The sequence below is a fragment of the Aedes albopictus genome, chromosome 2 (assembly GCF_035046485.1).
Source record: "Aedes albopictus strain Foshan chromosome 2, AalbF5, whole genome shotgun sequence".
Classification (NCBI taxonomy): domain Eukaryota; kingdom Metazoa; phylum Arthropoda; class Insecta; order Diptera; family Culicidae; genus Aedes; species Aedes albopictus.
The window spans coordinates 491480366-491498104 of NC_085137.1; the positions used below are offsets into that span (position 1 = coordinate 491480366).

Genomic DNA, 17739 nt, shown 5'->3' on the forward strand with positions numbered 1-17739 from the left:
TGTATGTATGCATGTTCCGGCATAACTCTGGAATGCGAGATGCAATTTTAATCAAATTTACCATCCATATTCCTTAGGTTGTCGAGCTTGTTATAGGGTTCAGATACTATGCAATATGGGTACCTATCGATAGGGTTTGATAAGTAAAACTCAAAAATAAATATCCGACGCCATTTTGAAAACCAACATATCGGATCAAAGATGGCGGCCACGGAATGGTAGTTTGAGCTATGATGTCCTGCAATATGGGTATCTACCGATCGGGCTTGATGAGTAGAAGTCAAAAATCGATATTTGACGCTTTTTTGAATTCCAAAATGGTAGATCACAATTCAAGATGCAGTAATCCAAGATGACTGCCACGGAATGCAAATTTGAGCTATAATACCATGCAATATGGGTATCCATTGATCGGGCTTGATGAGTAAAAGGGTGGAGGCTGGGTAGAGGGTAGGGTTGAGGGTTAGCACTGAGCGTCGGATAAAATTTTGGGATAGAGAGCAGAGAAGACGGTTAGCTGGACGGTAAGACGTTAAGCATTAGATAAAATGAGTAGAGACAATGGAAATTCGCGGCAAAATTTCTGAAATTTCGCGGGTGACCTTTCTGAAAAGCTAAAAGATTCGCGGAATTTCGCGCTCCTACGTTTTTGACCGTATAAATGTAAAAAAACGCAATTTTGGGTATAAGAAAACTTGACGTCATAGAATGTGATTAGTGATAAGCCGGACAATAATAAAAGTAGTAAAATTTCGTAAAGAAACAGCCTAACTGTAAATCTGAATATCCATAATGCTCATGTGGACAGAGTTCTGAACGGTAAAAATCTTGGAAAGATCCGAAAATTTGATTGAAAAACTTAAGATTTCAAGAACATTTATAAGGTTTTTCGTCAATTTATGCAAATTTCGCGGTATTTCGCGGAATTTTCCAAATTTTCGCGGCCGACACTTAATTTCGCGGATTTTACGGCTACCGCGAAATCGCGAATTTCCATTGTCTCTAAAAATGAGATTTTCACGAGATACTTCAGGATTTTTTGTCCGTGATTTCTTCAGGCATTCTTCTCGAGAATATTCCCAGGATTCCTTCAGATGTTCCTTCCAGCATTACTGTAGGGATTGCTCCCGAAATCTCTTCAGGGATTTCTGTGAAGTTTGCTTTAGAAAATTCTGAAAAGATTCTTTTGGATGTGTGAAGAATTAGCCTAAGTTCGTGGATTTGTGCTTGAACTCCTTCAAAGATTATTTCCAGGATTCCTGCTGTTATTCTATTAGGAATTCTTCCTGAAAAAAGTATAGAGATTTCTTCCGAAATTTCTTCAGGCAATCCTAGTTTTTTTTAAGTATTCACGCCGGAATTTTTGATGGGTTTCCTTTAAAAATTCTATCCACATTTTTTCAAGGATCTCTTCCACAATTCCTGCCAGGATTTCTTCTATGGTTCTTTCAGGCATTCCTGCTGAGTGCTGAGCTTCCAGCCGAGGTACCTGCTACGATTCCTCTATGGATTCCATCAGGTATTCTCTACGGCATTCTTCCAGGAATAAAGTAATCGCTGCTTCAGAAAATCATGAAAGGATTCTTTCACAGATTCTAGCCGGCATTCCTTCAGGGACTCCTGCTGGAATTACTTCACAGATTCCTCCTGATATTTTTCAAAAATGTATGTTATATTCAGAGTGTCTCAGGGTAATTCATTCAGGTATACTTGCCAGAATTTCTGCTAGTATCCCTTAAAAGATTCTTCTCGGTTTTTTTTGGGGATTACTCTCGGGATTTTACTCGGACTTTCTCTAGTAATTCCTCCGGGGTTTTTTTCTGTGACTCTTTCAGAAATTCTGGTCGAGCTTCCAGCTGAGATTCCTCTCAGGATTCTACCAGATATGCCTCCCAAAAATCTCTTAGGAAATCCTCCCGGGATTCCTTAAGGGATTTCTGCCTGGGATAGAAAATCTTGAACTGACACTTGTTCTAGCCTGAGAGTAATGTTGATATTCCTTCAAAGATCCCTTTCGGGATTTTGTAAAAGATTCCTTTAGTGGTTTGTACTAGAATTGCTTCAGAGATTCCTCCTTGTATTCCTTCAAAGATTCTATTAAAAAATCTTGCTGGAGTATTCCAGGTATTCATGCCAGAATTCCTGCTGAGATCCCATCAACGATTCTTTTCGTTTTTTAACATTCCACAAGTGATTTCTTGTATGATTCCTCCAGAGATTCCTTTGACTATTCTTTCAGGGAGTCTTGCCGAGCTTCCAGTCGGAATTTCTTCTGTGGTTTCTTTAAGGATCCCATCGTAGATTTCTTTTGTGAATTTCAAGGATTTCTCACGGAATTTCTACAGAAAAACTTCCGTGAGTAACAGCTAAAAAGAGTGGGAGAATATGAGAAAAATAGAGAAACAGAATATGTTTTATGATGCATACAGTGATAGACATTCGTTTAGCCGAGACCAAAAAAAGTGTCATGAAACTCATACAAAAGATTTTATGATAAAACTTTTTTATCGTAGTGATAGTATATCTAGTACTGTTTTATAAAAATGTGATACATTAAACTTACATATACACTGAAACAAAACCGAGGGTAAAAACCCTTCAAATGTCATTTTTTGCCTAGACATTCGTTTAGCCGAGGTAAATGAAAAATTGGTTTTCAATAGACTTTTTGCAATTTCTTGGGTATATTTCGAGGATATACTCCAAGGCATTTAGCTTATGACGTGTTAGCAAGATAATTGACCTTAAAAGTTTATTTATTTGTGAAATTCAGAGAAATATTGTAAAAAAATGTCCCGATAAGGAGAAGCGACGATAAACAAATTTATTTAAGAAAAATGATTTCTGTAAACACTCAAACGTAAGCTAGATTAGCAGTTTCGAAAATATGGCACAGAATTATTGTAAGAAATGTTCAAATTATAGCATAAAATGTCATGAAAAAATAGAGTATATTGGTTTTTGGTTGGTTAAACTTTAAAATGGGATTGATAAAAGCTAAAATAAATAGTTCTGCATTGAAATAAAGACGTGCCCTTATGCCTGTGGAGTATACCTGTTTGATACTAGCATTACTAAATGAGTTAGAAGACTGCAAAGTGAAAGAACTACAAGAAGTGTTAGATTTTTGTACCCTGTTTATTCAAAAGCAGATGCTCATACAAAAATGCAAGATATGGTCGAACAATTGGCCTATTTCATTCAATGTGAAGAAATATATTATAAATGAGTCTTAGTTGTGAACCACATTCATTTTTAACATAATTTATTTGAAAAGAATGTCTAAATTATGAAATAAGTAGTTCATGCTAGAAATTTGAATACTTTCGGTGCCATTTCTCGATATATGAGCCATCCAATGTATGTTATTTCAGCCAGAATACAGTCTAGAAGATATTGGGAGCTATTAGAATACGTAATAGTAGTAAACGCTGTGGTTTATGCAAGTGAAACCATCATATTTCATCAAAACAATACTTAAATACGTGATTTTTTTGATGGTTTGCGTTATTTTTTTCTGTTAAAAACATTGTTTTTCGTAAATTTTCAACCTGTTTTGGTCATGAAACTTTCATTAGATTCTTTTGAAACACTTCTGATAAAAATAACTACATCAAATCTCAATTTGAAAACATTTTTTCAATATTATCACATATTTATATGAGATGCATTCAAAATTAATATGGCAACACTTCCAAAAACGATCTAATTCATGATTTACAAGTCGATCTATAATGCAGATCACCATACAAAATGACTTTGTTAGATATTTTTCGAAATTTGATAATTTTTATTATGGAATTCTAAAAACTGTACAATTCGGCTAAACGAATGTCTAGGCAAAAAATGACATTTGAAGGGTTTTTACCCTCGTTTTTGTTTCAGTGTATATGTAAGTGTGATGTATCACATTTTTATAAAACAGTACTAGATATACTATCACTACGATAAAAAAAGTTTTATCATAAAATCTTTTGTATGAGTTTCATGACACTTTTTTGAAAATTTTTTAGCCTCGGCTAAACGAATGTCTATCACTGTATAGATATCTCTTGTACCATGACGTCATCTGACAGTCATTTTCTTATTCTTCTTGAGTAGTTATCCTCTCTTTCAATAAATATAGACTCATTGTACATATACGGATCAGAGCTATACCACAGACTTCCATTTTTTCGTGAAATCATGTTTATTTTATTGTAACTTGACAGTTAATAACATTTTTTTATGAAGATTCAAATTGCGAGACACCTTGGGCGTTAACGGGTTAAGAACAGTAAATCAGCTAGTAATGATGGTGTTGGAGTTGAACTCATCAAGATGGGAAAAGAGAGGCTTGCCCTTTGCCTTCACCGGCTAATAGTCCGGATCATAGAGATTGAATAGCTACCGGAAGACTGGAAGGAAGGGGTCATATGCCTCATCTAGAAAGGTGGCAAATTTGAGCGTGAAAACATCCGAGCAATCACAATTCTGAATGCCACCTATACAGTGCTCTCCAAAATCATCTTCCATCGCCTTTCACCCAAAGCGAATGAGTTTGTGGGAAGTTATCAAACCGGCTTCGTCAACGGCCGCTTGACAACGGACTAGATCTTCACCGTGTGGCAAAGGTGTTATGAGAAAAACCTTGCTCAACAGCCGATTTTCACGACATCCGGCCAATTTGTCTGTTTTGCGGAGGACTTGGATATTATTGCTAGAACTTTTGGAACGGTGGCAGAACTGTAGACGAAGTACATACATGCTGGAAGGCGGAGCCGTGAATGGCAGTACAAGTGTAGATAGCCGTGTTACGTTCGACGGAGACACTTTCGAGGTGGTGGAGAACTTCATCAACTTTGGGTCCTTATTAACGGCAGACAACAACGTTAGCCGTGAAGTACGAAGGCGCATTATCAGCGGAAGTCGGAGGCACATAGATTGCATATACATATTTTCAACTGTAGTTGTATAATTCTTGCGTTGCCAAACTAAGCTTCGTCGCATCAAATCTATCTCAAATATTTTAACTGCTAGTGGTTTCAAGAAGCACTTGATACCGAAAGTGGGTACCTCTCTCAGTACCTGTGTGATAAGACCACTAGCCACATCCCCACTTGTCGTTGTAAACAACGAATGAACCGGCCTCAACTCCTAGGAAAATGTCTAACCGAAACCCCAATCAACACCTCCAGGAGCACGATAATCCCACATTCGATCTCAGCTGGGACTATGGATACGATGGCGAATTGCGCGTTGCACCGCCACCCAGCGTGACTCCCGTTGGTAAGATGGCAGTGCGTGATATGGTACTTATATTGAGTGTAGATATCCTAATCGTTCAATCAATTTCAGTCCACTCAGGAGAAAACCGAATCATCACGGCACAACCGCAAAATTATGATAGTGGTCGTAAGTTTTGTCCACGTATCGTTTGACCTTTTTAACCGACATTGTGATACATTCTAGTGCACTTATCAGTTCCGGCTATTGCAATCGAACCAGCTATCCGGTCAGTTAACAGTCCATTTCTGACACCATTCAATCCACGATCCGGGCTAGACTTTCTCTATGGACTTGCATCGATCTTCATCGAACAGACATATGAACTAAATGACTGTAAGCATTGCGGACGCTAATATTCAACATCCCATAATAACAGAATTGCTCATTCTCGCCGTAGTCTTGACAGCCGTATCCTCAGAAAACCGTTACACCGTTCGAGGGCCGTCTAACGAAGCCCTCTACGGAGTATCGGAAAGTTCGGACCCGGGCGATCGCTGCTGGGGCTCTCTTCGGCCATTTCAGCTATCGCTCGTCGACCGAAACCACCAGGAAGTGCTGCTGCTGAAGAAAAATCTCGGATGCGGAATCTTCTGCTGCTTCTGCAAGAACCAATTCCTGGAGGTTTGGGCAACACCGGGCACACTGATCGGCTGCATCCAGCAGGATTTTGGCCTGTCCTCGAGGGAGATCATCCTCATGAACGGCGATTTGGACATAATGTTTCGGATACCGATTCCGCTGGTGGACGCCATACGGATGCCCAAGGAAACGCATTTCCGCGTGTTGGATCGCGAACTGCGGGCACAGAAGGGAACGATCACCAGAGCGTGGAACGTGGCGAGCTCTTCGTACACGAACAACATCTACTTTAGCGATCCGGAGTTGGACGTGCGGCTGAAGGCGTTGTACATCGGTGCCACTTTTATGTTGGTAAGTGTATGATTGCTTGATTAACTTGATATTTACAAAAATTAATCGTGTTATGTATTTCTCAACAGGAATATCTATATTTTCAATCTAAGTGTTGCTGAAATTGATAAGGACGAGACACTCAATTTACCTTCGATATCGACTTTTATTCTATTTTATACTTAATATTATACAATACAGCATTACAATACCAGCATTTTCCAAATTCGAATTTTATTTAAGGATTGAGAAAATAACCCTTTGATATTCCACAGACACCGATCATATAGATCAGTCAGTGCACTGAAAGACGGCTTGCGGTTGAAATTACTATTCTGAGGGTCAATTTAAATACACAACGCCACTAAATTTGTGCAGATTGAGTTTCGTTTCACAGAGCTCGCACACTACCACTCAGCTATTGAACTGGTTGGAATGGGAGGAAACAAAGCGCACACAAGATGCGTTTGTTGGTCGACGGTCACGTTTTCCCATGGTAAATTTGAAAACTTTTTTATGCTGATCATTACCGCAAGCCGTCTTTCAGTGTATGCACAGTGGTTGAAATCGCAAAAAACACGATCATGGGCATTTTGAGTGTAAAAATGTGAAAATAATATAATGTGATGTTCTGCAAAGTTGTTACATACTTTTAGGAACAACTTTTGATAAGTTTACACAAAATTTAGAAAAAATCTTTTTTATAAATAGGCCAAGAAAACTAAATAAGTGTCTTCGGCAAAGTTATAGATAATATCATGCAGAAAAATGTTGCCGAAGACTCTTTTGCGTCATCTTTTGAAATAAGCGATATATAATAAATTTAGTATAACAACCCCTTCAAACCTTGAAAAACCACTAAATCCTTTCTATCTTTCTTGGATGAAGTTTTCATGGCTTTTGATGTTCTGAACACTTTTTCAGAATGTTATAATGCATCTTTTTTCTGAAGACAGCGTTGCCATATTGTTATTATATCTACGCGATTTTCCTATTTTTCTTTGAAAAATGACCATTTTTACAATGAGATATGTTTGTATGTATGTCATTATAAAAAATGGTAATTACACTCAGTAGCAAAAAAAGCCGAGCTGATTTTTTCTCCCAAAATCGGTTATGTTCAATCTGCTGTAATTTTGGCAATTATCAATATTTTTTGGCTGAAAATTTTACCACTTCATCATCAATATATTGACAATGTATGGTCAAAATTTCAAATTGATGGAAGTTATGTATTTTGAGTTATGATAACTCAACAAAACCCCATTTTCGGATATACTTTTTTCAAAAAATTTAAGTAGCTTCATGAAAATTAAACTGTAGCTTCATCAAATATTGGGAATGTTGTGGTCAAAATTTGAAGTGTTTTCATACAGTGGTTTGGGCCACATCAATCGTCAAAGTTAAAATAGCAATGTAGATGCCTACAGTTTTCACTCCATATTGACCATGCTGAAACACCGGTGCAGAAAAAAAGCCGAGGTCAGTTCGTTCCATTAATGTTTAGATCTATGTTTTAATGAACAATCCATATTGTATGATTCATTTTTATAAATCTTCGTGTATCATGCTAGTTATATATGACATTCCACATAGTGCGTTACGAGTTACCCGTAATGCGTTACAAACATACATATTTTAGTGAATAGACTAGTATTTTAATTAATTTACTAATTTTGGCTACTGTAGAAACCTTATCATAATCAAACAAGTGATGTTACATGCGTTACTGTATCATACTATGTGATTTTAAGTGGTTCCTGTCAACTTGTTTGCTTAAATAAGGTTTTTACAGTAGTCAAAATTTGTAAATTATTCAAACTACTTGTCTATTCACTAACATTATGTATGTTTGTAACGCATTACGCGTAACGCGTAACACAGTATGTGTTACGTGTAGAATGTCATACATAACTAGCATAACAAACGAAAATTTATAAAAATATGTCATACAATATGCATTGTTTATCAAAACTTAGATCTAAACATTAATGAAACAAATTGACCTCGGCTTTTTTTTCTGCACCGGAGTTTCAGCATGGTCAATATAGAATGAAAACTGTAGGCACCCACATTGCTACTTCAACTTTGACGATTGCTGTGGCCCAAACCACTGAATGAAAACATTTCAAAATTTAACCACAACATTCCCTATATTTTATGACGCTACAGTAAAATTTTCATGAAGCTACTTAGAATTTTCACTGAAATACGGATTTAAAAAAAAACATGTCAAAAAATGGCTTTTTTATATAAGTTATCATAACTCAAAATACATAATTTCTATAAATTTGAACTTTTGACCATACACAGTCAATATATTGATGATGAAGTGGTAAAATTTTCAGCCAAAAGTATTGATAATTGCCAAAGTTACAGCAGATTGAACATGATGGATTTTGGGAGAAAAAATCTTCTCGGCTTCTTTTTGCTACTGAGTGTATTCAAAGAAAAATATAAAAATTACGCAGATATAATAACAATATGCCAACACTGTCTTCGGAAAAATATGCACTATAACATACTGAAAAAGTGTTCAGAACATCAGAAGCCATGTTGCTCCTAAAAGTGTGTAACATCCGAGGTAACAACTTTGCAGAACATCACATTATATTATTTTCACATTTTTACACTCAAAATGCCCACGATCATGTTTTCCACGATTTCAACCACTGTGCTATGGGGCTGATCTCACAGAGAGCAGACGTCCAAGCACATGAAGTGCAGTTGTGTAAAGAATTGCAACGATTGTTTTGAAATAACTGGCAATGGGACCATTACCATTGTGGGCTTCGTGGTCGTGCGGTTAGCGGCGGCAGTCGTCTAGGCGTATCGTAAGCCTCGGAGTATGGGTTCGATTCCCGCTTCAGTCGGTGGAAACTTTTCGTCAAACGAAAAATTCATCACTGGGCCACTGGGTGTTCTGTGTTGTCCGTTGTCTAGTGTAAGTAATGTGTTCAGTCTGTGCAGCCTCTGGCTGAAGACGGTCTGAATTGTCTTTTTTTTTATTACACGGTGCTGTCACATTTCGAATCGCGGTGCAAATTCTCCGATGTTATCTTTTGGCGCTAGTGTCGCCAACTGTGCACCCCAATATAGTTCCACCGAGAGAGTTTGTGAATTTACTTGGGAAGTAATAATTGCATTGCTGTTCAACTCATTTATAATTGATAGGGGTGAAACTAATTTTCAATGGTTTGCTCAGTTTGTGTTGCTGATTTAGTGAAATAATCATACACATCTTGTAATTTGAGCAAATACAGCTCAATCTCTGAATAGGAATATTTAAGGGTGCGCTAGTGAAATATTTCTTAATTTAGCGCCATCATGATGTCGGAAGGAGTTTTTGGGTGGGAAAGTCACCATCGATGTCGCTACCGCGCTTGTTTTTCAAAACTATTTTTTTAACCATAACTTTTGAACGAAGCAGGATCATTAGGCCGAATGGTCACTAGGTCGAATTGTCATCAGGATGAATTGCAATTCAGCAGAAAACGGATCTGTGGTTTTTATCTTTTTTAACAGTTATTGCCAAAAACTATTTTAACAATAAAACTAGAAAGAATAGCCTATGTACACACTAAGATCAGCTCGGTATTTTTTCCATCTTTTTACTGAGTTCTCAACAGCAGATTTAACTCGGTACGCTCGGTTATTTATTTTGCGGATATTCTGTAAATGAGTTACCGAGCTCAGCTTACAAACTGTCAAAAGTTACTGAAGCACGGTAAATATCGTTACTGGTGAACGGTAAATACGATTACCGAGTGTACCGAAATAAATCTGCTGTTGAAAACTCAGTAAAAAGATGGAAAAAATACTGAACTCAGTGAAAAAATTACTGAGCTGGAACATCTGAATCTTAGTGTGTATAAAAAAGGAAAAATTTGAGATTTAAATATCAGCAGTTTCAGTGCCAAAAACTATTTTGGCAATTATACTAGAAAGAACGTTATAGGTTTAAAATATGGAAAAAATCATGCTGAGGGTGGGCACTAGGCCGTCCCTATTTTTGCAAAAGTTGGAAATGTTATATGTTCAATATTGCAAAACGATCGTTTTAGCTAAAAAACCATCATGACAAAATTTGAAGTCCCTATCTTAAGGCTAAGTGGTCCCCCACGGGGCTTAAAGTTCTCAAAAATCATATGGGGTCAAAAAAATCATGAAATTTTTTCGACGAAAAAAAAAATACCATATTCTACTAGAATCGGTGATTTTAGGACCCTACAGGGCCAAAACTGTGCTGAGTTATTGACGAAAAACTACCTAAAAATGAACATTTTGACCATTTTTTTTGCGATCCCTGAGGAAACCTGCTATATTTTGTCCGATAACTCAAAAATGAAAAAAAGATATCGCAATTCTGAGCATATTTTTGGCCCTGTAGGGTCCTAAAATCACCGATTCTAGTAGAATATGGTATTCTTTTCGTCGAAAAAATTTCATGATTTTTTTGACCCCATACCATTTTTGAGAACTTTAGGCCCCGTGGGGGACCACTTAGCCTTAAGATAGGGACTTCAAATTTTGTCATGAAGGTTTTTTAGCTAAAACGATCGTTTTGCAATATTCAACATTTAACATTTCCAGCTTTTGCAAAAATAGGGACGGCCTAGTGGGCACTGGGTTCAATTTTCCGGTCCAGTAACTTTCGTAAAGGAAATTCCCTTGACTTTTTTTTGGTTATAGTTTATCTTCGTGCCTGCCGTACGATATACACATACAACATGGTCATTGGCAGCGGAAGCTCTCAGCCAATAACTGTGGACGTAGTCATAGAACATAGAAGTTGAGAAGCAGGAATTGTCCCAGTGGGGACGTAACGGCAAAACATAAGATCCAATGACCATTCGGCCTAGTGACCATTCGGCCTAATGACCATTCGGCCTAATGGCCATTCGGCCTAATGACCTTCGGCTGAATGGCCTTCGGCCTAATGACCTTCGGCCGAATGGCCTTCGGCCTAATGACCTTCGGCCAAATGGCCTGACACCCTTTTGAACCAATTGACCGATTTCAAACTTCTTTTTTATGGTATTTAAGAGCAATCGATCATTGTAGATACGCCCGTATGCAAGCCCGTATGATACTAAGCGCGTATGGACATTTTCAACTATAGCTCTATCACGTGATCTCGAGAACATTTTCAGAATTATTATGAATAATTAAAACCACAAAATCTTCACAAAATTACGTACCTATAATAAGGAAACTTGTATTTTTAGTTAGAACACAACGTTGCGGCATCCACGTTGTCTTATCATTCTGAAATAATAAATAGCATAGGTATTACAATAATTTTCCAGTATGGGTGATCAAAAGTAAGGTTGAATAACGAAAAATTTTCCACTTTGGAAGCAAAAATAACACATTTAGAACAGCGCCACCTGCGCAATTTAGCTTTACGTTTGATCGTCAAGATTTTTTAACAGCATAAATCGTAGAAAAAAGCATGTTTTAACTAAAATACGTATAATAGAAAAATATTGTAATTACGTTCAGCAATTGCTTCGATCATTGTGAATTCTTATTAATTTTATAAGGGAAATTCTTTTCATTCCCACGGTAATGCATACGGAAATTTTCACCCATTTTTTTATACAGAAATTCATCCATCCAAAACTTCCTCTTAAAATGTCTATAGAGATTTTCACAGGAATCCCTTATAAGACATTTTTATAAAATTCAAGGCAATTACTTCAGATATTCTTTCGGACGTTCTTCATTTTGAGAAATGTTCCTCAAATCCCTTCGATTATTTCTCAAACAATTTTTTTTTTATTTCTTCTTATATCACTTTAGATTTTTTCGCTTTTTTTTGAGAAAACCGATTCCTGAGATTCCTCTGTTCATTATACATTGGGTTCGTTAATTTCTCAAGATTTTTTTCCGGAATTTCGGGAATTTTACTGGAGATTGTTTTGAAAATTCGAATACAAATCTCTCTGGATTTTCTTACAAATTCGTTCAAATATTTCTTCACAGTTTCTCTTGGGACTTCCTCCTGAGACATTTTGGCAAATCTTCCAGAAAATCCTTTTTAAAAACTCTCAAGAAATTATTTCTGGAATTGATCGAAAATTCGTCCACAGATCCTTGCAGAATTTTTCCTCGTTTTTAAATATTTTATCCAGAGATTATTTTAGAAATTCATTCAAATATTGCACATTTCCCACCTCACTGGACCCCATTCGCAGTAAGTATAAGTGCGGGATCGTAAATAAAACTGCGATTTTTCAGCGAATCGTTTCGTTGTCTTCTGTGGACTTATTCAGCACCTTGTAATGTTTCCCTCAAATTCCTTCGTCTTTCTTCTGGAAATTATTCCTTCAGACATTCTATCGAGATTTTCTACATAGATTGCTTTCATCATTATCATGATAACTCATATTTTAATACTATAGATATTTCTTAAGATTTTTCTCGATTCAAACTAGATTTCCTTCGAGGTTATTTTCTAAAGGTTTTTTGGGAGTTCCTTCTAAGAGAAATCCTCTAGAGTTTATTTCGGAAAAAAATCCACCGAGAATTGTTTCACAAAATCCTTCGATATAATTCCATACTTTCATTCACAAGATTACTTCGGTAATTGTTTTGGAGATTCCATCGGTAATTTATTAACAAAGTCCTTTGAAAAATCTCCCACAAAATCTTTTGGGAAATCCTTTAATTATACCATCGAAAATTTATTCTGAGCTTCTTTCGGGAATCCTTAATTGATTTTTCAGAAATTTCTCCAGAAGTTTCTTCGTTAATGTCTCTTGGTTTTCTTTTATATTTCTTCCATAGATCAATTTCAGAATAGCTCCACAGATGCCTTCAAAAATGTCCCAAGAACATTCTTTGTTCAATTTCCCAGAAAATCCTCCGGGAATGTATTCAGAAGTTTCTGAAATCCGCTTAGGAATCCTTCAAGGATTCCTATGCGAAATTTCTTCAGAACAATTTGAGAAATGATACAGATTTCTTCAAGAATTTCCCTAAAAATGGCTATGAACATATCTCCTAAAGCATCTAGAAGATTTCTGAGAAAATTGCTTCAGAGATTCCTCTGTTCAGTCTTCCAGAAATCGTTTTGGAAATTTCTCCAAGTTTAGTTCCGTGAAATCCGCATGAGAATCTTTTGAGAATTCTTCTGGATATTTTTTGGAAAATTATTCCATAGACTCCGTCTAGAATTTTCAAAAAAATAACTTTGTATTTCTCCAGACAGTATTTGAAAAATTCTTTCAAATATTCCTTCTAAATTTTACTCACCAGCATTTTTGTCTAGTAATGTAGGTATGTGAGTTACATGGGAAATATAAAATACGACCCACAACTTTGAAAGAAGCTGGTGTATCCAAAAGACCTGGGATCAGTCCTCAGCGTGATGGACACGATCACTACGATCACAACAGATCTACTCCGCAGTGTGAGTGAGGTCACTACTTATTGTATAAAAAAGATGATGATTTCGGTCATTGCAGTCCTGTATTTAAATGATGCACAAAAATTGTTGATTGTTTGAGGGCCCATATAGCCGAGGCGGTAAACGCACGGGTATTCAGCATGACCATGCTGAGGGTGACGGGTTCGATTCCCGGTCGGTCCAGGATCTTTTCGTAAAGGAAATTTCCTTGACTTCCTTGGGCATAGAGTATCTTCGTGCCTGCCACACGATATACACATGCCAAATGGTCATTGGCAGAGGAAGCTATTAGTTAATAACTGTGGAAGTGCTCATAGAACACTAAGCTGAGAAGCAGGCTTTGTCCCAGTGAGAACGTTACGCCAAGAAGAAGAAGAAGAAGAACAAAAATTGTTCTAGAAAATCTTTCATCAGAATTCTCGTGTACCAATACTAAGGCTAATAATCGAGTAAATGAAAAAGTACTATTTATTCTGATAAATACATAATTTTCTGGGGAATGTCGTTTCTCGGGAATGGTTTTCTGGGAAACGGTCCATTCTGGCAAACTGATTCTGACAAGTGACATTCTGGCAAGCGGCTTTCTGGTGAATGTCATACAACCTTTTTGAATGGTAACGATAGTTCACGACCCATTTACTGCCGTGAATCGCACATCAGTCCCATGTTTGATGGATTTACAATCAGAGTTTCCCATTGCTCATGCACTCAGCGAAAAAAAAACTAGCGAAATTCATCGAAATACCTTATGAAAATTTGCTATAACTAATTCCTATGTATGGCATAAGAATACCTTATGAAAATTGATCATGCTTGCTATGACAAATTTCATAAGATAGAATTATGAAAATAACAAAAAAAAATCTTAAAATGATGCAGACTGCATTCGATCCATGAACGTCGGGATCACCGAGCCCGTGTGCTATCCACACGACTACCGACCCTTTAAAATACCATGTTGCTAAACATGAATAAAAGCCAAGCTGTGAGACGATTTTACGTCATAGAGTGACCTTATGAAATTCATCCGAATCATAATGAATTATTTAAAGGCCGTTTCGTAAGTTGGGCCTTATGGAAATCTTAAGGTTATTTGGCTGAGTGTGTGTACATAAATGTGACAGCGAGCCTCCCACCAAATTGTCTCCTAGCTCTTCAAAATCGCAGTGTGCTGCGCTGCTAGAAGGCATACGAAAATTCTGTGGGTGCGAGCCAAGCGCATACAATGTATCAAACAATTGTCCGTGCAGCAATTTTTTGGTCCAAATATTTTTTCATTTAAATGATTATAATTTTTTATACGTCAATAAAAAACGCTGAAATTTTGACCAATCATGAATCGTATATTACAGCTCCATTGGTATTGTCTATCCGGTTGGAATCAAGACCAACATTCAATCAAAAATTGCCATTTTCTTGGTCCACAAGTGTCGCAACTGTTTCGCATCTAGTGCGCTGTGTTGCTGACAACAACGGGAAGGATGCGCACTACATTTGACATGATTAAAAAAACGTCGCGAGTTGGGTCGCGTCGCGACTTGATTGTGCGAAGTCCGGTTTGGTGGCGGCCCGACAATAAAATTTTGAGCGAGATCGAATAAGCTTTCTCGTCTCATGCGCTGCATGAGCTGTTGGTTTCTAAGGTGAAAAACAATTTCTTGGTAATGAAGAACCTCAATAACTTTTTTTCGTACACAATTCAAGTGTCTATTTGGTCGGCGTTTAGTCAGACCGGACCATCTGTTTTTCAATGATTTTGGGAAAATGTCCTGCATGCACTTGGAATATCAAATCTAGGGCATTATTTTCTGAAATACTGTTCTGCCCATAACTGCATAACAGTCACATTCGACAAAAGTAGGCATTGTACAAAATGGAGTTTAAAGTTTGCAACATGCGCTAGTATGGAGACGATACGAAAAAAATTGTTAATAATTTAAAATTCATCCTTTTGCAATGAAAGTTTCTACAGCTCTTCTTGTATGCTGGACGAATAGTTAAAAAAATAATCAGACCAAACTATGATTGATATTATGCTTTGCCACCAGTGTGTATTTCCAGTGTGACTGTTTTGCGGTTACATTCATTAATTTTAGCCAATGAGACAAAACGACTTGGTATTTGTTTCACATTTTGCAGAACAAACTTAAAAAGTTCATTTGGGTGGATGAAAGTACTGATGTTTGGGAGATGATCCCCGGTATTAACTAGTAATCCTACATTATAGAGATCTGCGGAGGCGGCCATTGTAAGCCAATCGTGCAGAAAGAACTGTCAAAGTGTGAGCCAAATGAACAGGCTGATCGTTCGTAATGCCTGGTTTAGACGGTGCAAGTGACTTGATTCAAGTCAGTTGAAAATGCCCAATTGAATGCGAATTGAACGTGTAAACACCACCATTCAATTCACTTGAGCAACTGACTTGACTTGAACGAAAGTTGAACATGTTGAACTTTTTCATTCAAGTCAAACGAAATCGTCTCACTTGCCCCGTCTAAACCCGCGATTCATGTGAGCTGAATTCAAGTCATCTGTCAGTGAAATGAATTCAATTCAGTTTACTTACGCTCCGCACGAGTTGAACAATGTAAACACTTGCTTCAACTGAGATGCATTCAAGAGCATTCAAGTGAACACTCAAGTCATTTGCTCAGTCTAAACACATCATTCTATTGGAATGAACATCTTTGAGAAGTTAGCAAGCGAAATGCTCGTTTCAGTTGAATGATGTAAACCAGGCATAAGAAGGCGTCGATTGAACGGTATGGCAATCCGAGCTAAATAAATTACAATTATTTATTTTTAATATCGAGAAATTGACGGTATATGTAAGTTTAGTAAAAAGATAGAATTTAATTAATTCTGCTTTCAAAAGCTCAAGCTTATGACGAAACTTTTGTTGCTGCACTTCTCGAAAAAATTTTCATTGCTGCTTCTTGCTTCAGTTCTGCCGATATGTTTAGCTTAACACTTTACAATATTGTGTATTCAGTTCAAAGTTGGATTATCCCGACTGTTTGTGAAACTGTTCAGAACAGTCGTCGAATATCGAGGGGGTTCTCGATGTATTCTATAGAAATCGATCAATCAGCAAATTGGTTTCGAGCACATCATTATTGCAAACATTCAGGTCTTCAAGAACTTCAAACATAGGTAATTATCTTGGTTATTATGTAAATTGCCTTTACTACACCTTATTTTAGAAAATACAAAACATTTATCGCGGAAAAAATATCCTCATTAATTTATTCATTGATAAACATTGCATCTGAACACCCCCTGACTTCCGCGCCAAAAAGCTGGCGGCTTGGCTGCCGGCAACAGCTGATCAAAGAATCAGTTGGCGCCCGATCAGCTGTCCTTGTTTCACCAATTGAATGTTTTTAGATACGCGTTTGCGCGCGAAATCTTTCTCGCTCATTTTTGCTGTCAAATCCGTCAGCGACCGTTCACCGACCGTTTGAAACGTCGACTGTTTCAAACGGTCGTGAACAGTTTGGAACTGGACGGTCAATAAATTTCAGATTTCATCGATTGCTCCGCTATTTTTTTTTCAAAATTTTGAAAAAAACAAATCTATTATACGTAAGATTTTCGACTGGAAGTTTAATGTTTGGGAGATTTTGGCTTTCTCAGTCTAGGGAATCCAAACGATTAAATTGGCATTGCCCGACGTTTCGGCCTAATTTATTTGGCCTTTTTATAAAATGTAAACAAAACAACTTGAACCACTACGAAGTCACGCACAAAGTTTGAACATCTAGCTTTGCAGCAAGTGTTGGCAGCTGATGTAAACAAAATGAACAGCGTTGCCGAATCGACATATGTAACTTCCGCTTATCTCTATGTAGAGGATTTCTAGTATTAACTCAATATTGGCAGAAAATGCAAATGTTGCAATTATGCAGTTATGGGCAGTGTTACTCTATTATATAATGAAACACATGATGAAACATCTGCATCAAAATTTCGTCGAAAAGTTCAGAATTATCGAATTCCTTCGCTTATCTTTACGTGCCCAAAAAATCGCGGAGTTCACTCTGACTTAACGCCGACCATTTGGTCTATACCACAGATAACAGATGTTTAAGCTAGAACATTATTTCTGCAAAATCCTGTTTAAATTTTTGAACTCAAATACGTTGGAA

General features: G+C 37.0%; 1 protein-coding gene across 1 annotated transcript; it reads left to right on the plus strand.

Moving 5' to 3' along the window:
* The first annotated feature begins 5052 nt into the window (after positions 1-5052).
* On the plus strand, positions 5053-6403 carry LOC115265773 (phospholipid scramblase 1). Its single transcript, XM_029871721.2, has 5 exons — positions 5053-5268; positions 5338-5394; positions 5452-5601; positions 5666-6198; positions 6267-6403. The coding sequence occupies exons 1-5, from the start codon at positions 5145-5147 to the stop codon at positions 6297-6299; spliced, it is 897 nt and encodes a 298-aa protein (XP_029727581.2). The 5' UTR covers positions 5053-5144; the 3' UTR covers positions 6300-6403.
* The last annotated feature ends 11336 nt before the right edge of the window (positions 6404-17739 follow it).